The following is a 24,471-nucleotide window of genomic DNA, read 5'->3' as shown; positions in this document are numbered from 1 at the left end:
GCTAAAGCTCTTGAAGGAGAGCGAGTAGTGGGCTCTCTTCTGGTTAAACGGTGGCCAATTAGCACAACCTTTAAGTAGATGAGTATGAAAAACAAAGTAATGGGTGTAAGAAGTAACATTTCCTTGCCATATGAAGTGTGTCTGATTACTTCCAAAGGGATTCTTGCTTTACCTTGGGGAAAAGGATTTTGTATTCCTTGGAGCATAAACCAATGAAAGGTAAGCTGCAACTTGCAGATATTTATAAGGGGCAAAAGGTACCAATAAGCTCTGAACTACACACTTTGCTAGGTTTGAAGGATTCAAAGTACTTATGGAGTCTGAGCAGATCAAATTTGGGGCACAAGACTTACAGACCCTAAGACACGATTATTTTTATTATTGGGGTATGGCTGCTGCTATTCTACCTGTAGTTAACACTTATGATTGTGAGGTTGATTATTGTATTTCGGGTATATTTGGTTAAGGAGAAATTAGCGCAAAGTTCACTTTGACATAGGAGACAACAAATGCTCCAACGTTCCCTTCAATCCTAGCATCTTTGGCACCTTCAACCTTGAGATGCCCAAGATTATGTGGAGCATCTCCAGGAGCTGAGATTTATCCAGCATATACACCATGAATATCCAATGTCTATGGCCTATCCTTATCTTTTACCTTCATAGGAGGTCCTGGATCCCCTTCAAGCATCTCAGATCTTTATGGATCTATATAGTCAGACGCTTCTGGTCCACCTAGGGCAAACTATGGCCCACGGGACCATCCTGCCTGACCCTTGGGCTCCCAGCCAGGAAGGCTCGCCCCCCTCCCCCGCAGCCTCAGCACTCTGTGCTGCCAGCCCTCTGGGCAGCACGGCTGCGAGAGCCGCCGGCCTGTCCTGATGCTCTGAGCGGCATGGTAAGGGGATGGGGAGGTTGGATAAGGGGCAGGGGGGCCCGGGGGGCAGGGAGCAGGTGGTGGTTGGATAGGCATGGGACTCCCGGGGGGCCTGTCAGGGGGTGGGGCTGTGGAAGGGGGCAGGGCAGTCAGGGGACAGGGATCAAGGGAGGTTGGATAGGGGGTGGGTTCCCAGGGGGGGCGGTCAGTGGACAAGGAGCAGGGGGTTTGGATGGGTCGGGGGTTCTGAGGGGGGCAGTCAGGGGGTGGGAAGTGGGAGGGACCGGATGGGGGCAGAGGCCAGGCTGTTTGGGAGGGCACAGCCTTCCCTACCTGGCCCTCCATACAGTTTTGGAACTCCAATGTGGCCCTCAGGCCAAAGAGTTTGCCCACCTGACCTAGGGCCTCCCTGTTCATTGGAAACCTATAAATTCTAAAGCCAAAAAGAGCAAAATCCCACATGTGGCCTGGATCTTCAGGCCCCCAAGGTTCATAGTTTCAATCTACCCTTATGGGAACACCACCTACAGAGCAATAATTCAATGAGTTGACAAGAAATTATGGGTGTGCTGCAACCTGGGTTTTAGGGTTTTACTTCGTTTCGCTTTTACACAATGCTGCAATAAAAGTGTCTAAAATAGTTTACCCTTAAGACATGATAAATGAATTCGATTTGATGTTCTATGTACAATCAACATTTAATTGTACCAGCTTAATGTATGTAAAACCAAGTGCTTACCTTCAGCTGAAGATATAAAGTTTATTTTATTGTTTTTCTGAAACACAAGTAGTCATACCAATGTTTTCTCGTATCTGACAAAAATAATGCAAAGCCAATTTTAGTTTACAGACAATTAATGTTAATGTAGAAGATGTTACCATTTTATATTTACATGTTCTAGTCCTGGTGGGGTTCTAGAATTTCAAACAAAGGCTGGGCCATAGGGCTGTCCTTATGCTCCTCCTCTGAACTGTTGCTGATTTAGTGTTGTTTTTGCAGGCACCTGAGCATCAGCACAGGTAAAGTAAACTCCATGTTTCTCATGGGGGTAATGAAGGAATCCATGTTTCCAGATGTGGTCTTCAAACAAGATAGCCTCTCTCCTAGTGTTATGGCTTCCAGGGCAGTGTTACTCAACAACCAATGGTTAAGAGCTGGAAAGTGGGTTTCTGGCCTAGGTACTTGGTTTGGCTGATGGGAGGCACCCTCAATACACCAACAAAATCCCTTATCTGAGCCTACAACTCTAAATCAAAACTGATTGAGGGGAGCACAGATCATCTGCAGAATGCTATTTCATATCCATCTGCTCTTTGGTTGGTCCATAGAGAGGCTCAGGGTCACATTTACCTGAAGAAGTGAAATATTCATCCACAACACATGCTCCATAACCCCATCTGGCTGAAGGTGGCAGGTGTCTTCCAGAGCTATGTGCTGTGGAAGAACTAAAGGTTTGAACCATGCTGCCTATATCAGGCATGAATCTAGGAGCCCTGTGCCTATGGCCACATATGCAGCCAGAGTGTACCATCCTTCCAGGACCCAGGCATTTGAGAGGGAAGAGACTATCCTATTGCTAAAGTTGGCATAGGGTCCCCCCGGAAAACTCACTCCAGATGGCACTGATGGACTCTTGTGCTGATCCTGGAACAGATTAAATTGCACAGAAGGTCTTAAAAAGTTGCAAGCTGGAGGGCCTGTGCTCCAGCAAGGAGATAGGATGCTGGCCGAAGCTTGTGGGTAGTTTTGAGTCCCCCTCACCTTCTGTCCCTGCCAACCACCCACCACAACCACTGCTGCCTTTGCTGCTCCTTCCCTGCTTGGATCAAGCAGGGGCCTAGTTTCCTGCCAGGTTCCACAGCAGCTTTTAGTGGCTGGAGGAGGAAACGCAGCTCCCGCCTGTAGCTCAGTCAAGTGTGTGACAGGCTGAGCTGCAGGGATGAGGACAGAGTTACCAGATGTGTGACATTTGGCAGCCCTGCGTTCTCCCTTCTGTGAAGTGGGGCTAATGCCCAGTTTAAAGCACTGAGACTGTTAGAAGGTGAGCAATAGTGGCAAGGCCAAGGAGTGAGGCAGAGCTGAAATAAGACCATAGGCTGATGAGGGTACTTGGATGAGGATCTCAAACATGAATACCTCCATTTACAGATGGATAAAGAGAGGTGCAAACAGGTAAAGTAACTTCCCCAAGGCTACACATACTACATGATAGAACTGGGAACAGAAACCAAGAGTCCTGACTCTCAGTCCCCTCTTCCATGCACTAGACTATGTTCCCTCCCATTAAAAATGGATCTCTTTCTGCTCTGATTTCACATACCCACTGGCATAAGTAACAGAAACACTAGCCAGGTTCCTTACATAGAAAGGCAAGCCACTCAGTTTAAATGGACTTTGTTTTAATTCACTTATTTAGAGGCAACTGCCATTATTTCCTTAGGGTGGCGGGGGGAAGGGCAAGGATATACAACAATGCACCATATTGTTTTCACTAGCCTGGGGGAGAAAACACACGAAGTATGTGTGTATGTGCATGTGTGTATACATACAGAATAATACATCTATATATACACAATATATATATACACACACACACTTTGCCTAGATTTGTTTACAAAATATGTAGCATTTTCATACCATCCAAAAAAAGTACATGATTTTAAACAAATTCTATAGAAATGACATGTTATTGGTAATTTACATTTAAAATCTAGCACAAAAAATCCAAATGACAAAACAAGATTTTGCTACTAATCAGTGCTTCTAGAAAGAGTTCAGTTCAAGTTACCCTTCAAGAAAGAGAAACAGTTATTTATCATATGATGTAAAGGCAACACAGAGGGGTTTTGTTTTGTTTTTAAATTAATCACCTCATTTAACCTTTAAAATTACAAAGAATTTAAGTCAATTCTTGACTTGCAGGTCAAGTGCAGTAAACTAAATGTTCCTTGAGCACAAAGCAGCACTAGAGAAAGTAACAGGGAAGGTGGAGGCTGATTGGATTAGAAAGGGAGGCAACAGGTGGCTTTCTTCAATGCCCACACATCAGTTTCCATCCTAAAGCACAGGTTCTAATGAAGACTATGTTTAAAGAAGGGGTCACACAGAGTTAATGCTTAGGCCTTTCAGCAGTTTGATAAATGCTTTTTTTAAACCTGTATCCTATGAGTGGTTGAAGCTCTTGCAGGGACTTGTCATTGAATGAAGCCGTAAGAAGGATCTTGTAGACAGTTCTGCCAATAGGATTTACCACAGATGCATGACACTTGCTGTAGGGACAACTTTTGAAACATTTACTCTGGGGAAAAGGTGTATTCCAAAGGTCCCAAATGGCTTGAGAGAATGTAGCCCAATGAATCCATTACATTCAGAAATTGAACTGCCACCTTTGCATTAGATGCTTGTGATCCAAGCAGGCTGCAGAGTCAAAAACATGCTGCTAGCAGAGGGGCTGACTATAGCTGTAAATTACAGCAGTCACGCACTCAGCAATGCCTTACAAGTGCGACCTACAGGAACCATTTATTCCATGCTAATTCATCTGAGGCCATGAGAGTAGTGAGGGGAAAATGGAAAAATGGGATGTAGTATCACAGTATATTTGTTAAACAGACCTTGATCAGGAGGTTTCTATTTTATGGGGTGGGCTGGTAGGGGCATTAAACAGGAAGCTCTACTTCATGAGACTGAAAGTAGTCAGGAGAGCTATCACTACAGAGTCCTCCTTGCGCTGACAGTTTAGCATGCTAAGATTTTACATCAAAAGGTAATTTACAGAACAGAAACCAGTTCAAGTTAAGCTGCATAGAAAAATGTAAAGGGTGGATGAGTGGGTAGAGATATATCATCTGTGACTAAGCTAGTGAGGACCAGAATCAGAAGCATGAAGTTAGGAAGGGTTCAACTTTAACAAAGAGGCCACATTGTGTTAGGGATGGGGCAGTATGGTAGTTTCTCCATTTTAGAAGCCAGTTACAAAAGTTGCTTTTAGGGAGGTGATAAGACTGACCTACTCACAAGTCCTTTTTGGGTTGAAAGGAGAGAATGAGAAAAAGTCCAGATCTCCGAAGTGGCCTGTGGAGTCCAGATAGGGAGCTCAGTTTTGTAACGGGACAGGTTCAGTTGTGTTCAATGTGTCTAGTAACTAGAAAGCATGTCCACTGGAGGCTGTAGTTGCAGGGGACAGAGTTTACTCCAATATCTGTGAAGTGTTCCATATGCCAATGCCCAGGCTGGCACATAAAGCAAAATAATTAATCTGACACATTTTATGTCAGGACTGAATGCAGCTCAGAAAGGCATCCAAGGAGGCACCCAAGGAAGAATATGGGAAGGGAACTCAGGTAGATGGGGACAGTAAGGGGTTACGGAATCACTCCAAGGGTGACTCAAGGCTTTACATGAGGACTGTCTGGGTGGAGGAACAGATGGCATGGGGCACCTCAGAGCTGGAAGCCCTCCATGGGAGCCTCACACTGCTGGAAGATGTACTGCTGCTGGCTGAGATCCACTTGTGGGGCAATACTGCTGTCCTCGTCCTCTGACCCAAAGTAGTGCTCAATCAGATCAAAGGCCTTCTGATAGATATCCTGGTTCTCATGGCTCTGCAAGAATTCAATCTTATCCAGGCCTATGTGGGAAAGAAGCAAACAAAAAGCACAGGTCAGTCCAGGACAGACAGACATGCTCTCCCCATCCCACCCGCTAGAGCAGGGGTGGGCAAACTTTTTGGCCTGAGGGCCGCATCAGGTTTCATAAATTGTATGGAGGGCAGATTAGGGGAGAGGGTCGTTGCCTGACCCCGCTGCCCCATCCAGCCCCTCCTCTCATTCCTGACTACCCCCCGAGACCCCTGCCCCCATTCAACCCCCTGTTCCCCCATGACCCCTATCTACACCCCCACCCTCTGACCACCACCCTGGACTCCCCTGCCTTCTATCCAACGCTCCCGCTCCGTGCCCCCTTAACACGCTGCCTGGAGCACCACTGGCTGGCAGTGCTACAGCTGCATCGCTGCCACCACGCAGCACAGAGCAGTGGGTCAGGCCGGGCTCTGCAGCTGCGCTGCCCCAGGAGCTCACAGCCGCGCCGGCGGCGGAGCAAGCAAGCTGAGGATGCGGGGGAGGGAGATAGTGGAGGAGGGGCCGGGGCTAGCCTCCCAGGCCAGGAGCTCAGGGGCCGGGCAGGATGGTCCTGCAGGCTGTAGTTTGCCCACCTCTGCGCTAGAAAGAACAAGCTTCTGCACCTCCAGAAAGAGCTCCATTGCAGAAGCTCTTCTCTCTCCCACCACAACCAAAAAGACCAGGTTCCATTACATAGGTTCTTTGTCTCCCATTGCACAACCAGATCATGAGGTAAAGCTCTGAGGATCTGAATAGCAAAGCCTGGAAACATTTTCACGATTAGACTGTGTCGGGAGTATGCTTGCTGTAGTAGTGTTCACACAGTGCTTCTGTGTGCTGGACCCATTACTCTGCATGTTTAATGCAGCTGAACTACTGCAAATAGTGTTTAAAGTGACCTGAAAAAAAGTGTGTGTGTGGGTCTATCACCTTCTCACCTGCCTGTCCTCCAGCTCCGCACTTAATTCTGTTAACCAACACCCAAATCAATGCTGTCCCCACATCAGTTCTGCTCCCTCCATTCCCCCACTCATCAGTTCTGCCCCAAACAGCCCCACCTCTGCTCCTCCTGGGTACTTCACTTCCCTCTCCCAGCCATGGGAGGACTGCAGTGGTGGTCCCCTTCTCCCACTTCCCAGACCAGGAGAGGAATAGAGGAGCTGTCCCATCATTCACAGGAGAGGGGGGAAGAAGGGAGCAGAGCTGCTGGGCTCTTTCTGCTTCCTCCTCCTCTCCTGTGAGAATGGTATTGGTTCCAGAGGAAAACTCTGGCTGTTTTCTGCAGTAGGTCTAATTAGCTGCTCTTCCCCAGGAACTGGGCAAGCAGGGAAAGTAGCGAAGCAGAGGGACAGTTCCCCAGGGCAGTATTAAAAATGTGCATTTCACACAGAGTCATGACAAAATCAGGCCTGGTAGTCTGGAAGCCACTACACCATTTTCAGAAGCGCTGTCTGCATCTTATCTGTAACATCAAGCGGGCAGAACAGGATACCAAGCATCAAAGTCCTGGACCAGTACTGCATAATTAGTGTTGAATCCCTAATCATACAGGCACAGCTTCGCTGGGCTGGTCACCTTGTGGATGTGATATGTGATTCCCCCCAAGCCATATTTTATGGACAGTTGAAAAAGAGAGCACGTATACTGGAAGGCCAATGTAAAAACAATATAAGGACACACTCAAAGTTCATCTAAAAGTTGCCCAAGTTAATCCAAACAGATGAGAAGCTGCTGCCAGATCAGGATTGTGGCAGAGCCATCGAGAATAGCAGAACAGAAAAAGGCAAAGAGAAGAGTGAGCAAAGAAAGCAGACTGTGGCAAACCTGTGTGGCCACATCTGTCTGATGTGTGGATATATCTGCGGAGCCCTCATTGGTTTACATTCATACAAAAGACACCCTGAAACAAACTGACTCTCATACGTTGACTAGGACAGGAGACTCCACCTGTGTCCAATTCTGGGCACCACACTTTAAGAGAAATGTGGACTAACTGGAGAGCAACAGAATGATAAAAGGTTTAGAAAACTTGGCCTATGGGGAAAGGTTAAAAAACCTGGGCATGTTTAGTTGATAAAAGAAGTCTGAGTGGGGACCTAATAACAGTCTTCAAATATGTTGAGGGCTGTTAAAAAGAGGATGGGAATCAGCTATTTTCTATGTCCACTGAAGGTAGGAGAAGCAGCAATGGGATTAATCTGCAGCAAGGGAGATTTAGGTTAGATATTAGGAAAAACTTTCTAACTAGAAGGGTAGTTAAGCTCTGGAACAGGCTTCCAAGGGAGGCTGTGGAATCCCCATCACTGGAGGTTTTAAAGTACACGTTAGATAATAATCTGTCAGGGATGGCCTAGGTTTACTTGGTCCTGTCTCAGTGCAGGGGGCTGGACTTGATTTATCAAGTTCTCTTTCAGCCCTATATTTCTACAATTCTATAAGATGATACCCTCCCCCTCTCTGAGTACAGCCTTTCCCTAAGTAGGCCACAATCCAGCTATTGTTTAAGAAATTATTGCTCAACATAACTGAGCTCTCCAGCTATCACTCAGTATTTAATATCCCAGTTTCATTTATCTTAGCATTTTATAGAGTCCATCACCATAGTACCTAAGCACTACTAAGAAAGCTGAGAAGCTCAGCAAAGATTGAACTCCAACTTCATCTACATGCTATTAACTCCTTCAACTTCAAATCGCTCACCTGTGGGATTCAGCATTTAATGCTAAGAGGCAGGGAAACAGCATGAACTAAAATGCCAGCAATACACAGATGACACTCAGATTCTTTGAGACTTGCCAGGAACTAAAAGACAGGCACTGCACTGGAAACCAATTAGAACAGTACTAATGTGGAGACAAAACAAACCTGCAGATGCTCTTAACATTGGATTAACACAATTAATGTGGATATACTGAACCATTTGTGATCAATCTGGTTCAATTAGAATAGTCCAAATTCTCTAAACCCAATTCTGACAATCTAGAAACTCAATGGAGGCAACACCAAACTTGTCAGATGGAAGTAGTACTAAGCCCTGGCTGGTAAGGAAATGGATTGCCCAGTAGAGTAAAAGGTCAGGGAACTTTTCTCCCAACACCAAATTTGAGGCACCAAAACTGCCCATTTATGTCACCAGGAAGGCTTCCAGGAATACTAAATATTGGCTAAATACTGGAAAATATGGATCCTTTTCCCCCCACTGACAGCTATTGTGAGCGTGCCCATATTATTTTCCAAGATCCTCAGAAAAGAGAATAGGCTAAAAGAAAAATATCACATACTGGAAGTGACTGTGTTACAGACAGAAAGAGGTCCCTTTTCCAGGAAGCACAACAGTGCTTCATGATTCCTCCAAGCTATCTAGGGTGCTTTGCACCCTGTCCATCAGCGCCCTCAGATCATTAGGATCAAAGCCTACTCCTCACTAGTATCAGACTCGGAGTGGGGTGAGTTCTCCATCCCCTAAGGACAACACCTTTGCCCCTTTGGAGTGTTGGCATTTCCATGTTTTTGAGGATGTTTTAGACATCCTGTTAGGGAGTACAGAGGAATCTAAAGGGGAAGGAGATTCAAGGCAGACACTGTAGAATGCACCAAGTCAGAGCAGACGGCTGGATGGAAGAGGGACCTTGACCTCATGCAATTGATCATAGACTATCAGGGTTGGAAGGGACCTCAGGAGGTCATCTAGTCCAACCCCCTGCTCAAAGCAGGACCAATCCCCAGACAGATTTTTACCCCAGTTCCCTAAATGGTCCCCTCAAGGATTGAACTCACAACCCTGGGTTTAGCAGGCCAATGCTCAAACCACTGAACTATCCCTCCCCCAAAAGGTCATCAAGTCCAGCCCCTGCCTTCACTAAAGACATGGAATGAAGGACCTCATTTAAGTACATAAAAACCTTAAATCTGATAGGGAGGTAAGCGGGCACACAGTAGTAGAATCATATCAGGGTTGGAAGGGACCTCAGGAGGTCATCTAGTCCAACCCCTTGCTCCCAAACTAAATCATTCCAGCCAGGGCTTTGTCAAGCCTGACCTTAAAAACCTCTAAGGAAGGAGATTCCTTAGAATCTTAGACCCACCTCCCTAGGTAACCCATTCCAGTGCTTCACCACCCTCCTAGCAAAAATTTTTTTCCTAATATCCAACCTAAACCTCCCCCACTGCAACTTGAGACCATGACTCCTTGTTCTGTCATGTGCTACCCATGAGAACAGTCTAGATCCATCCTCTTTGGAACCTCCTTTCAGGTAGTTGAAAGCAGCTATCCAATCCCCCCTCATTCTTCTCTTCTGCAGACTAAATAATCCCAGTTCCCTCAACTTCTCCTCATAAGTCATGTGCTCCAGCCCCCTAATCATTTGTGTTGCTCTCCACTGGACTCTTTCCAATTTTTTTCACATCCTTCTTGTAGTGTGGCACCCAAAACTGGACACAGTACTCCAAATGAGGCCTCACCAATGCCGAATAGAGGGGAATGATCCCGTCCCTCGATCTGCTGGCAATGCCCCAACTTATACAGCCCAAAATGCCATTAGCCTTCTTGGCAACAAGGGCACACTGTCGACTCATATCCAGCTTCTCGTCCACTGTAACCCCTACGTCCTTTTCTGCAGAACTGTTGCCTAACCATTTGGTCCCTAATCTGTAACAGTGAATGGGATTCTTCTGTCCTAAGTGCAGGACTTGTCCTTGTTGAACCTCATCAGATTTCTTTTAGTCCCATCCTTTGTCTAGGTCCCTCTGTATCCTATCCCTACCCTCCAGGATATATACCACTCCTCCCAGTTTAGTGTCATCTGCAAACTTGCTGAGGGTGCAATCCATGCCATCCTCCAGATCATTAATGAAGATATTGAATAAAACTGGCCCCAAGACTGACCCTTGTGGCACGCCACTTGATACCGGCTGCCAACTAGACATGGAACCATTGATCACTACCCATTGAACCCAATGATCTGGCCAGCTTTCTATCCACCATATGGTTCATTAAGCCAGCCTATACTTCTTTAACTTGCTGGCAAGAATACTGTGGGAAACTGTATCAAAAGCTTTGCTAAAGTTGAGGAATAACACGTCCACTGCTTTCCCCTCATCCACAGAGCCAGTTATCTTAACATAGAAGGCAATTAGGTTAGTTAGGCATGACTTGCTCTTGGGGAATCCATGCTGACTGTTCCTGATCACTTTCCTCTCCTCTAAGTGCTTCAAAATTGATTCCTTGAAGACCTGCTCCATGATTTTTCCAAGGACTGGAAGTTCCTGTAGTTCCCCGGATCCTCCTCCTTCCCTTTTTTTTAACCCCCCTGTCCCTCTGAAGCTGAGGGAATAGGAAGAAAACTAGAATATCTGGCACTGCCTGAACGAAGGCACATGAAAAAGGAGGGTGTATGGACTGGACTCATTGTTTTTGTGGAAAAGGAGGGTGTATGGAAGGACCCAGAAGCAGAGAGCTGGTATTAAAGGCCAGGTCATTTACAAGCCCTCCCCATCCCTGCCATCCCACAACTGTAGGAGACAGTCACACTCCAGAATCTCTCTCACCATTGCCCAGGGGGTGAGGAATCAGTTGCAGACAAGAGATGTCTGGACCTGAGCTAGAAGGTACCAGGATCCCCCAATAAGGAAGACAGCTGAAGGGTGGCAGAGGCAGAGACTAAGCCACACTGAATCTACGGAGCTGTTACCACTTGATCCTGGTGCTGTAGTATCAGTACCAGCCAGGAACCCCCAATAAGAGCAGCAGATCATAAGCTATGCTAGAAGCAAGGCAGGGAGTTGTTTTCTGCCTGGATTCCACAGACCAGAGGTGGGAGAAGGAGGAGGTTAGAACAAACGAAAGAGGCCCTGTAACTGTAGGATTAAATAAGTGGAGCAGAGATCCTGAACTGTGTCTGCTCTGAAGGAAAAATATTGCTGTTGAGTGCCACCAACAAAACTCATAGGGTATGTCTACACAAGACATGAAGCCCAGATCTGAGAGACCCTGGCTTGTGGGCTCGTGTTTCCAAGCCCATGCTTGAGCGTTCGCATTCGGGCCTTATAACTGTGTTGAAGCATCCATACTGCACATGACCTGACTCAGAGCTTCAGCTTCTGTAAGCATATACTATCGTATCCCCAGGTTCCTGTGCCCTCATCAGCCTAAGATGTTCTGTGGTTTTCTCTATAATGGGTTGTGGAAGAACTTGTCTGCCCATCCTGTGGGAGTTGGCTGGAAGTGTTTTGGGTGGTTTTAGCCCACAAACGCATCCAGACAAACTGTTTTGTGTCTGCACTCTTCCTGCAGCCAGGAGCCATCATGGATTCCACCCAGGTGGAAGAACTTCTCTATCTCATGCTCTCAGTCCTATTTCGGGACACAAGCGCATCTGAAAGATGCTGTTGGACATTTCAGTGGCAGTTTTTGAACTGTGGGAGGCACCTCTCGTAGGAGGATACTGACATGCTAGCTCCAAACCAGCTGATGCTGCTCATGTCTGCTGTTGCCTTAGCTGCAGACTGGCACTTCTTGAGCAGAGCCACCAGCACAGACTGGTGGGGTCACATTGTCATGCAGACCAGGGATGACCAGTAGTTGGTCCAGAACTTTTGCATGAAGAAGTGGACATTTCTGGAGGTTTGTGATCAGCTTGTCCCTGCCCTCCAGCACAAGGACACCCACATACGGACAGCCATGCCAGACCAGAAGCAGGTCACTATAGCCATCTGGAAGCTGACTACTCCAGTCTGCTCCAGTTCCATGGCTAACCAGTTTGGAGTTGGGAAATCATCTGTGGGGATTGTTGAGAGTCCATCAGGAGTGTGATTTACCCAAAGGCAGTGAGCATAAGAAACATTCCTGAAATGATTGCTGTTTTCAGAGAATGGGGTTTTCAAACTAATGGGGCCACTGATGGGATTCATGTGCCTATAGTTTGCCCACTGCAAGGAGCACTATTCCACAAAGGATACTACTCTACCATTATGCAGGTTGACCACAGGGGCAGATTCATGGACACTAACATGGGATGCACTAGCAGGGTGCTTGATGCCAGTGTGTTCCAGAGATCGGGACTTTACCTTAATGGAGAAACTAGGGTATTATTCCCACCAAATAACATTGTTATAAATAAATTTACTGTCCCCATTGTTATTCTAGGGAACCTTGCTTACCCTTTGTTGCCATGGCTTATAAAACCATGCCCAAATTTCAGAGGATCTGGCCAAAAAAAAAAAAAGGTTTCATTGCACTCTCAGTTGCTGTAGGATGGTGATAGAAAGTGCATTTGGCAGATTGAAATCCCATTGGTGCTGCCTTCAAAATAATTTGGGCGCCAATGTCATAAATACAGTCTGCATTATTGTGGCTTGCTGTGCCCTACACTGTTGGAAGACAGGATACTGGGCTAGACGGACCATTGGCCTGACCCAGTATTGCCATTCTTATGCTATAATATTTGTGAGGAGAAGGGGGAACCTTTTTGCCAGGAGCGGACTCAGGACATTTCAGAATATCTGAACTGGTATATACAGCCAGACAGTGCACCTGTCATGACTGGTGCTGGATCCAGATGCACAATGTAAATCAGTGAGGCTTTGTGCACCCACATAATTCATGACGGGGAATGAAATGCTAGATGAAGTTGGGTGTGTGATATTTTTGTAATCATGTAGGTACTGTGCATTATGAATTCTGTAAGGACGTTTATGAAGTTTATGAAGGTATGTTATGCATTTTATCAAATTGGCAATGGACTGCCATGCACAGTTTATGAATTATCATAATGACAATTTGTAAATTTTTATTATGAAACTTTGCCATTGGGTATGAGATGACATACATTAAAGTTTGTGCCCCTGTTATCATTGCATATAATAAAATTTGTTCTGGTCATTTTATGTGCAAATCCAACATTTTATTTCACACAGGTATTTAAATGTTGCAACAATCAGTAATGCAGACCAGCTGCCATTATGGTGTGCAGCACAATAGTATAACCTAACTTTGACCCCAAAAAATCCACTCAAAAGGTACATGTTGGCCTTTCTGGAACATTTTGGATGTGCAAGATGCACCTGAACAGGAGAGGATGAGTGCACAGGGTGCATCTGTCTGTTCCATGTGCCAGTGTTTGCCTGTGACATGCTCCAGTCACCTCCTGAATCATTTAACTCTAAAGGATGGGTGCTCTGCAGGGATCGATAGTGGTAAGGGGACTAGGGCTGTGGGTCTGGAGCAGAAGACACTGGTTGGTACTGGAGCCTGCAGTATGGTAGCTATCAGCTGCAGTAAGTACTTGAACAGCTACTTCTGCTGCGCTCTATCTTCCTTCCTCAACCGGCCATCATGCTCGATGAATCTGTCTGCCATTCTCTCCTTGCGCTGTGCAGCCTCTCTCTCTCTCTCTCTCTCTCTTTCTGTCTTTCCACCCTGAAAGCATCTTTATCTTTTTGGTAGTTGAGCTGGGTCTCCTGGACCTGGATCAGCTGATTCAGCCCGCTCATCTTAGGCTCTTTCTCTTCCCCTGCTATAGATGGTCTGCAGACCCAGGCTCCTGGTGCCATGTGTTATCCCTGTGGCATTGAAAGGAGAAAGAACATTATTTTCTGAGCATGGTAAAAAAAAAATACATTTCACAGTTTATTAAAGGAACTACTACTTTCATTCATGGTCAAAAGATGCATACTTTTAAATCAATGGGCTGTATTCTACTCTATTTACATAAAACACTGTCCACTTCAGAAATCCTTTGGAACAGCAATGAAAACCAGAAGACATGTTAAGACACACATACAAAATCTAATTACTTCTATATCCCCCTTTTTGGGAGGGAGGGTGGAGTCTATGAGGGGAAGTTTGGGGTGGGGGAGGAGGGGAGACAACTTATGAGTGATCTAGTTACAAGCAATGATTGTTCAATCCTGTCAGGCAGGGCAAGGTCTGGAGGTCTCTGATAGCCATCCGTGCTAAGGAACTATTTCAGCATCTAGTGACTGAATACCACATTGCAGAATGGAGAGGGGTCCTCATCACTTATAGAGAGGGACCTAATAAGTATGGCCTGTCCTGGAACATAACAGACTGTCTGGAGTTCCTTTTCCGTGAGAAGTCTACTTTGATCACCAGCCAGAAATGGTGAAAATTTGTGATAAAAATCAACAAGACACTGAATTTGCATGAAGATGCAGTACAGCCTCCTTGTTAGCACCTTGTATCCATGCAAATACCCGACATACTGCCATTCATTGGGAATCCTAAGACTGACATGCTCTGCTGTAGTTTAGACTCACGCGTTAAAGCCCGCAATGGACCAAACACACACCACAGTTTTGTTTGGACTCATAACAGCCCAGTTTTTTGGGAATCAATTCACAGGCATTTGGGAATAGTTTGTTCACAGACGATTGATAAAATGCGCTGTATTGCATGGGAGGGGTATGTGAGGCTGTGAATTGTGGAGCACCAACCCATATACATACACCAATCAGCGAGTAACTAGTAAAAATTTCATAACTGGTTGTGTAATTTTTCCTCCTTTTGCTGTTTCCATTTTGAATCCAATGTGGCAGTGGGGAGAAGGTGGGTGGCGGGCCCTAAGTGGAATGGCATGGGTCCCATCCTGAATGAAATGCACAGAAATCCTGGGTTGTATTAATAATTTAATAGGCTCATAAGCTGGAAATCCTTCCCTATCATATATTAATAAAAACAAATATGGCAGCAGAAACTTACCAAGCTCCGGCACTTGTTCTGATGCCAGGTCTGCAGGGTACTGCTCCACAGGGCTGTCCCCAAAAAGGTCCTGTGAGTATGGACACACAATGTGCTGTAGCTGCTCCAGCACCATGGCTTCTTCGGTTACAGGTCTCAGCTCCAGTGTGACTTCTTGCTCATTATCTGGCAGCTTGCTCTCCTCAGGTGGTGCCTGTAACATGGGGGTTATAAGGTCGCCATTGTCACTCAGCAATGTCATGCACCACTGGGGCTCAGTGCAGTTCCCGGTACATGGCCAAATTCCTTGTAAAAGAGAGACGAAGACAGGGGAATTCCCAGAATTGTCATTAGCATTCCTGACTTTCTGGTAGTCTGTCTCAGCCTCTTGATCCACCTTCTGCATTGATCTGCCATCCAGTCAATCTTCAATGCTGCCAGTTCCTCGTATATTGTTTTATATACGTGGTTATTTCTCATGCTCTTACCGAAGTCAAATGTCTTGCTTGCCTCACGTCAGAGGTTAACTAGAATCCGTCTGCATTCCTCTGGCCAGCTAGCCTTGCACTTGATGCAGAACTTCATCTTGCTGCTGGCCACAGCAAATACACATGAGTTCTCACTGTATTTGTATTTGTTGTTTCCGGGTGAGCAGTCCACATGGAAATGAAGGGTTAAACATTGAGCAGCTGTTTTTAAACCAGGAAGTTGCTTCCGGTTCCTGGGAAACGAGTTTGGAATTGAATGTTGGGAAGTAAAGCCCCAGGTGATTCAGGGATAGTGCTGGTGGACTCTCCAGAGACAAGTCTGGTGACTCAGACTTGAGCTGCATCCACAATGCAAAATGCTTGGGCTCTGAACCACATCACAGTGGGATTCGGGCTCTGACCCTCCCCCACCTCCCCAGCAGTGTCCACTGGACTGAGTCAAAAGGGGTTATTGGATCAAGCCAAACTAATTTCTGCATGGACGGAAGGGGGGCTTGGCTTCGAATCCAAGTCTGAGACCTAACTTAGTATGCTGTATAGACGTACCCATAATTGGCACAGAGTAAAAAGTAAATGTGCATATACCGCTGTGACAGAATGTATCCGTGTCCACACCCTACACTATTGTAATAATCTTTGTATAAGATGGGTCTTGTAAGGTACCATCTGAAAACTCATAATTTGCTGGCCAATATTGTCCTGATAAAATGTGTGGCAACAGTGTATATGAAGTTATAAGATTTCCCCGTACAATGTTATTAACACATATTCCAAACTAAGTTTGGCAAACAGGTCTGTCTCGAACAAGAGAATGTGTGTTCTGCTTAATGTGCATTTAACCAGTAAACAGAGTCATCAAGCAGGAAGGGAGTTCAAACAGATGAGAAAACTTGCAGGGAATATCCTTACACATAGACACACAGTCTTCTGAATCTCAGCTGAAAATGTTTTCCAAGAGGGGGACTGACGCTATAAGCATGAGGAATAAATGCCCCAAGGGACCCCCCCTTCTCTCTTCCTATCCATCAATTCACCACATGAGAAGGGACAAAAGGAAGCAGCCATTAAACAGAAGAAGGGGTCCTGATCTATGAAGTTTGGCCTGTAAGACTGCTGAGAGAGCATGTGGTGAGAAAAACTTTGCTTTGAATTTCACAGTTTGTTAAGTTAGGCACTAGTTTTGTTTTATCTTTATTTTTCTTGTAACCATTTCCAACTTATGCCTCATTACTTGTATTCACTTCAAATCTCTCTCTTTGTAGTTATTTTACTGTTTTATCTAATCCAGTATGTTTAAATTGAAGTGTCTGATGAACTATTTGGCATAATAAACTGGCATATCATCTTAAAGAAGTAACAGATTTAACATATTTGTATGGTCTAGGAGTGGGCTGAGCAGTACAGGAAATATATTTCTGGGGGGGAAATCTAAGATTGGGAGTGAGTTGGGGTCACCCTGTACTATACCCAAGACTGGTAAGAGCCAAGGTGGGGCTGGCTGGCTGCAGCTCACACACAGACATAGCTGGGAGTGACTTACATGCTGAATGCTGTTTGTGATCAGTCCAGTCTGGAAGCTATAGCAGCAAAGCAGTGTAAAGGGTACCCAAGGTAAGAGGGCAGGAGTGAAACTACTCATTATTATAGATTGTACCATGGCTATGTCACAACTTCCTCCAAACTGTATGTGGGCAGAGCTAAACCAGGAGATGGAGCACACTGATGGATGGACACTTATCTAGGAAAAGTTCTTTTTCATAGATTCATAGATTATAGGACTGGAAGGGACCTCGAGAGGTCATTGAGTCCAGTCCCCTGCCCGCATGGCAGGACCAAATACTGTCTAGACCATCCCTGATAGACATTTATCTAACCTACTCTTAAATATCTCCAGAGACGGAGATTCCACAACCTCCCTAGGCAATTTGTTCCAGTGTTTAACCACCCTGACAGTTAGGAACTTTTTCCTAATGTCCAACCTAGACCTCCCTTGCTGCAGTTTAAACCCATTGTTTCTGGTTCTATCCTTAGAGGCTAAGGTGAACAAGTTTTCTCCCTCCTCCTTAGGACACCCTTTTAGATACCTGAAAACTGCTATCATGTCCCCTCTCAGTCTTCTCTTTTCCAAACTAAACAAACCCAATTCTTTCAGCCTTCCTTCATAGGTCATGTTCTCAAGACCTTTAATCATTCTTGTTGCTCTTCTTTGGACCCTTTCCAATTTCTCCACATCTTTTTTAAAATGCGGCGCCCAGAACTGGACACAATACTCCAGCTGAGGCCTAACCAGAGCAGAGTAGAGCGGAAGAATGACTTCTTGTGTCTTGCTCACAACACACCTGTTAATACATCCCAGAATCATGTTTGCTTTTTTTTGCAACAGCATCACACTGTTGACTCATATTTAGCTTGTGGTCCACTATAACCCCTAGATCCCTTTCTGCCGTACTCCTTCCTAGACAGTCTTTTCCCATTCTGTATGTGTGAAATTGATTTTTCCTTCCTAAGTGGAGCACTTTGCATTTGTCTTTGTTAAACTTCATCCTGTTTAACTCAGACCATTTCTCCAATTTGTCCAGATCATTTTGAATTATGACCCTGTCCTCCAAAGTAGTTGCAATCCCTCCCAGTTTGGTATCATCCGCAAACTTAATAAGCGTACTTTCTATGCCAATATCTAAGTCGTTGATGAAGATATTGAACAGAGCCGGTCCCAAAACAGACCCCTGCGGTACCCCACTCGTTACGCCTTTCCAGCAGGATTGGGAACCATTAATAACAACTCTCTGAGTACGGTTATCCAGCCAGTTATGCACCCACCTTATAATAGCCCCATCTAAATTGTATTTGCCTAGTTTATCGATAAGAATATCATGCGAGACCGTATCAAATGCCTTACTAAAGTCTAGGTATACCACATCCACCGCTTCACCCTTATCCACAAGGCTCGTTATCCTATCAAAGAAAGCTATCAGATTGGTTTGACATGATTTGTTCTTCACAAATCCATGCTGGCTATTCCCTATCACCTTACCACCTTCCAAGTGTTTGCAGATGATTTCCTTAATTACTTGCTCCATTATCTTCCCTGGCACAGAAGTTAAACTAACTGGTCTGTAGTTTCCTGGGTTGTTTTTATTTCCCTTTTGGGGAATTATATTTGCCCTTTTCCAGTCTTCTGGAATCTCTCCCGTCTCCCATGACTTCCCAAAGATAATAGCTAGAGGCTCAGATACCTCCTCTATTAGCTCCTTGAGTATTCTAGGATGCATTTCATCGAGCCCCGGTGACTTGCAGGCATCTAACTTTTCTAAGTGATTTTTAACTTGTTCTTTTTTTATTTTATCCGCTAAACCTACCCCCTTCCCATTAGTATTCACTATGTTAGGCATTCCTTCAGACTTCTCGGTGAAGACCGAAACAAAGAAGTCATTAAGCATTTCTGCCATTTCCAAGTTTCCTGTTACTGTTTCTCCCTCTTCACTAAGCAGTGGGCCTACCCTGTTTTTGGTCTTCCTCTTGCTTCTAATGTACTGATAAAAAGTCTTCTTGTTTCCTTTTATTCCCGTAGCTAGTTTGAGCTCATTTTGTGCCTTTGCCTTTCTAATCTTGCCCCTGCATTCCTGTGTTGTTTGCCTATATTCATCCTTTGTAATCTGTCCTAGTTTCCATTTTTTATATGACTCCTTTTTATTTTTTAGATCGTGCAAGAACTCGTGGTTAAGCCAAGGTGGTCTTTTGCCACATTTTTTATCTTTCCTAACCAGCGGAATAGCTTGCTTTTGGGCCCTTAATAGTGTCCCTTTGAAAAACTGCCAACTCTCCTCAGTTGTTTTTCCCCTCAGTCTTGATTCCCATGGGACCTTACCTATCAGCTCTCTGAGCTTCCCAAAATCTGCCTTCCTGAAATCCATTGTCTCTATTTTGCTGTTCTCCCTTCTACCCAAAGGGCTCCTGATTACTGCCATAACACCTATCCTCTACAGAGATTATGCTCTTACCATATGCTTCTTCAATAAGAGCACAGTAGGGATTAATGCCAGTGCCACTACGCTTGGCTTCCTGCTCTCCAAGCCTCAGGATGTTCTCCAGCCCATTCAGTGCCACCTGCACAATCTTTGAGTCCATTACTGTAAGGAGGTCACAGAGCGGTTTGATACATCCCAGTTCTACTAAGTATCTGAAAAACACCATACATAAACATGGTCAATCATTTGGATTAAGGTAACCTGTGTAATTTATGAGGCCATACTGTCCAGTGTTTAGTGTAGAGGACTGAGAACCAAAATAACTAGGTAAGATACTAACTCACTTGGGTAAAGTATCATCTATGTGGGTCTCCACCAACTCAGCTTTAAAAACGTAGAAATCGAGATTGCATTTGAGCAGGCTGGCTCAGGGGTTGGAAATGGGCCTTTGAACCATTCTTCTCCAGTTATGAGTCTGGTGCAGGTTTATTGGAAGTTGTTACATTCGGATTGTGATGGCCTCTGTGAAATGAGCTGGAAGGTGAAGGTGAAAGGAGAGATATTTCTGTTACAAGCACCAGCTTCACAATTGGTTCTCTTGTGGGCACTCTCAGCCAAGGCCAAGGATTGAATGGACAATTTCATAACTGAATTCACCTCTAGAAGTGGTCTCTGACCACTCCAGAGGAGTGAGATACATTGGAAAGAGACAGCATAGGGAAATTGGGCACTTCAACTGTCTGTTCTCAAGAAAGAGGCTTTCCAGATCCAGGGTTCTTAGTATGGTACCTTTCACATAAACATTAAATCCATTTAAACATTCAGAGCTATTTTCACTGCTACTTACTTGATCTGTTCAGCAGAGCCTCCAGATGTTGCATTTGTTATTGCCCAAGCAGCTTCTTTCCTGGTCCGAAATTCAGCTGTTTGCAAAATATTTATGAGGGCTGGGAAAATGTGGGCATCTATGACGGTCTGCAAAAGGAAATGACACACAAGTTAAGTGTGTCAACTACAAATAGAAATACAACAAAAATCATCCACTGGGACGGAGGAAGGATTAAATTTAACCACGTAGACATAGAAAAAGAACTTAAGGGTTACTAGGGCACCTCATTTTTTGCATGGAATTTTCTAGGAATCCAACAGAGCATGACCAATCATTGAGGCAGGAGCCCTTGCTTCATTCCATACACATATTCAGAGACTATTTCCACCTAACCCTATGAACTAAACCTGGAATTCTACTCAACTTTGTTCTTTTTTTTTTTTTTTTTTTTTAAACAAGCACATCCAAATCCAGTGCTGAGGGATGGAAAAACTCAGCCTTAGCTCTGACTTTTCTGTCAGAGTCTTCCCAGTGGGGATGTTCCCAATCTCTATAACAGCTGGAGGCAGACCAGATCTTTGGCTCTGAGCATGGGCGTAGGAGTGTCCCTCAGGAAGAACTCTCTAGAATGATAGCTTTCAACAAAGGGAAATACTAACCACATACATGTTATAAAGTCCTATTCAAGTGAAACCATTTGCAGTATGATCTTGACAAGAAATTTAAATATTTTCTCTAGGAACACACACTTCCCTTTCAAAATTACTTAACACATGAGCAATAATCAGAAAAACTCTGGACATAATGCAGTCACACAAGGGAGCCTGACAAAAGTTTCTAGAAAGAAAATTCACAAAGAAAGACTGATATTTTTCATTCTCCATCCTCACCACATCAGACAGCCTTCATAGTGGACAGCAGAAAGCAGTAAAATCATCCATTGGGATGGAGGAAGGATTAAATTTAACCATGCAGAAATAGAAAAACTTAAGGATTACTAGGGCACCACATTCCATAACACCCTTCTACCAATCCCTGCATCTGTAAAGGAGAGAATGGGAATGGAAGACCATACAGTGGTCCTGCAGATCTCACTGTAAGATCTCTCTGCCCATGATACCATTGCTCTTTTCGTGAAGTGAATAGCAACATTCTTGAAAACGTTTTGCATCAATATTGATGCAAAAACAGTAACATTATAAACTTGCCTTTACTGAATTTTATGATACTTTCAATTATGTTCATTGAAATTATGCTTAAACGATGCCAGCTCATATGCCCATGTTTTTATTTGGTTGCTTCTGTGATGTAAAAGGGTATAAACTAATAAAGGATTCCTAAGAATTTCTTTCGTTTTCTGTCATTGAGGGTAGGTCTACACTTCAATCCTGTTGGAGACCACGGGATTGTACTCAGGGCATCTCCATGGCTACACTTTATTTTTAGTGCGCTAGACCAATCAGAGCTAGTGCAAGTATGTCTCCTTGAGCTGAGAATTACAAGTTTGAAGTGTAGACATACCCAGACATATCTTGAGTAGCAGGCATATACCTAAGGCTTTGAAAATATCAAAGATGAAAACTCTCTAGAAAAAAAAAAAAAATCTATATTTGTGACCTCCAAATCCATTTACACAGACACGGGGAATGCAACTTTACAACCTCAGTTTTGCTTCTAACATATATATTATATTAAAAAAACATACATATAAATAACTGTAATTTGTACCTTGCACAGAATATTTGATAGGAGTCTTTAACTGCAAACTATAAAGGTAATTACTACAAATACACCACTACCTCGATATAACGCGACCCGATATAACACTAATTCGGATATAACGTGGTAAAGCAGTGCTCCGGGGGGGGGGGGGGGGGAGGGCTGCACACTCCGGTGGATCAAAGCAAGTTCAATATAACGTGGTTTCATCTATAACGCGGTAAGATTTTTTGGCTCCCGAGGACAGCGTTATATCGAGGTAGAGGTGTAATACATATAGGAGCAATCTACTTTAAAAAAAAAAAAAAGGTCTTAAAAAAAACCAGGACACATTTTCCTTGTTTAAAGACTTTCAGTTTGCCAGGCACACCATCTCTATTTCAAGAAAACATCCTAAAATATTTATGTTTTAGAACGAGATCTGCATATGAAAATAAGCCAAAGATTTTTTTTTTTTTTTTTAATTAAGGTACTCTGAAAAGAAGTGGTGTGCCGAATGTATTACCAAAGCCATAAAACATAAGCTTAGGGCCTCTATTGCTTTCTAAACTCTTCATCCCCTTCCCTCCTCTCTGCAAAGAGAAAAACCTTAGTTTTGTTTAAAAACACATCTCACTAACAAATTTTCCTAGAAATTCTTATAAAAAGTTAATTTTAATAAACATTTAATCATTAAAAGAATGAAGACTTTAAGGGGAAAAATTATAGTTGGGAAATGTTTAATAGAAGTTATTACTTAACTCATGATTCCATTTAAAGGTGAAAACTTCTTTATTCTCCCAAATATTTAAAATAGAACAAGCTTTTAAGTCATTTGTAAATATTCTGTATTTAAATGGAAACATTTTATATGACAGTTCCCTGATATCACTGCTAAGTGAACAGTGTGATTCAGCAGTGCCAGGGAGCAGTGGGAGAGTGGTCCTATTGGGTTCCTTAAAGGGCCCTTCCCAAGACTTAGGGGAGGATCCTTAAGTTCCAGGAACTCAAATAATTACCCCGGGGGGGGGGGGGGACACAAAAATGTAACAGGGGCAGGTGTGAAGGGTCAAATAAAGGGTACCTGAAGGGGACACTGAGCAGAGAACCCCAGACAGCGCTCACTGCTCCTCGAAGGTGTCAAGGGAGCCGGCAGATGACATCCAGAGGAACTCTGCAAAAGGAGCAGGCATCAGGGATGGGGGTGAACCACGCCAAGTACACGCCCGTGCTCACGGCTCAGTGGAGGAGCCACCAACTAATATCCCCGAGGGCCTTGGGACTAGGGTAGAATATAGGCTGGCCCACCGGGGTTCCTCACCCTCAACAAGTGGCAATAGGTCCTGCCACTTCGTATCGGGGCAGGACATGAAAGTGAGGAAATGAAGAATGTGAATCACAAGCATGGGCACAGATGTTTCCTCGGCATGGTACGGAAGTAAACTGGCTGCAAATCGTGCAGCTGGCTTGCAGTGAACGGGTAGGACGGTCGGAGGGGGGAGGTCACGGGGTAGGGGCCCGATGAAAAGATCCAGAGGACGTGGAGTGTAGGGTGGGCAGGGAGAACCCTCCCGCAGGACACGGTCGAGGTAAACCCAAGCAGCAGGCAATAAGGCTGCTCTCACCACCCTTTGTACTCCACAGGGCGTATTTCAGGAGGAGAGCCCCATGCGCTGAGTGAACATCAGGGGATCCACCCAGTCTCCCGGGTCGTAGTCCAAGAGGTCTCCAACTTTGGTGACTTCTACCAGGACCAACCTCTGGGGTACCGAGGGGGACTCTGCCACCTGCACACGAAGTTGGGGATTGTGTAGCAGGGGCTCTGCGAGGAGATCTGCCTCCTTGGTAGCTGCCACGGACCTGATCACCGAAACCAGCTTCCAGGTCTGGAGGAGGTCCTGGTAGTAGACTGGCAGCCCAGAGACCTTTCCCATGGAGATAAAGGAGCTGCCGGTCATATCGGAGCCCTCGGAGACGGTGGAGGAAGGTGTGCACCAACATGCTCCAAGCCAGACTACCTGCACCATAAAGGAGTCTCTGCAGGGGCAAGAGGCGGAAGACATGGACCTGAGTTTGCAAGCATGTCAGCCCTGTCCTCCCCCCTCCAGGGGGAGATGGAGAACCCCCGCAGAGACCCAGTGCAGTCCTGGCCAAAAGAACTCCAGAACCAGCTTCTGAATATCAGCCAGAAACCCGGGGCTGGGACCAGGATGTTGAGCCGGTGCCAGAGCATGGACAGGACTAGCTGGTTGAGCAACAGTGCCCTCCCCCGCAGGAAGAGGCACCAGAGTT

At 45.0% G+C, this 24,471-nt stretch overlaps 1 protein-coding gene across 5 annotated transcripts in view; it reads right to left on the bottom strand.

Annotated features, from left to right (window-relative positions):
• Nucleotides 1–1,622: 1,622 nt before the first annotated feature.
• The window catches only part of KPNA1 (karyopherin subunit alpha 1), a 144,841-nt gene continuing 121,992 nt past the window's right edge, over nt 1,623–24,471 (bottom strand). For 3 of the 5 annotated variants that reach the window (XM_054042296.1, XM_054042263.1, XM_054042269.1), the window contains 3 exons: nt 20,500–20,627; nt 19,686–19,864; nt 1,623–5,507 (listed from right to left, as the gene is read on the bottom strand). In XM_054042296.1, coding sequence (XP_053898271.1) covers nt 5,320–5,507; nt 19,686–19,864; nt 20,500–20,627 — 495 coding nt within the window. In that variant the 3' untranslated portion in view covers nt 1,623–5,319. Of the gene's footprint in view, nt 5,508–15,222; nt 15,411–19,685; nt 19,865–20,002; nt 20,187–20,499; nt 20,628–24,471 lie in introns of those variants that run through there. The other 2 variants (XM_054042279.1, XM_054042289.1) reach the window with 2 other exon arrangements.

Source organism: Malaclemys terrapin, chromosome 1, assembly GCF_027887155.1.
Source record: "Malaclemys terrapin pileata isolate rMalTer1 chromosome 1, rMalTer1.hap1, whole genome shotgun sequence".
Classification (NCBI taxonomy): domain Eukaryota; kingdom Metazoa; phylum Chordata; order Testudines; family Emydidae; genus Malaclemys; species Malaclemys terrapin.
Note: the sequence above shows the minus strand (reverse complement) of the source record. Positions and strands in the feature narration are given on the sequence as shown.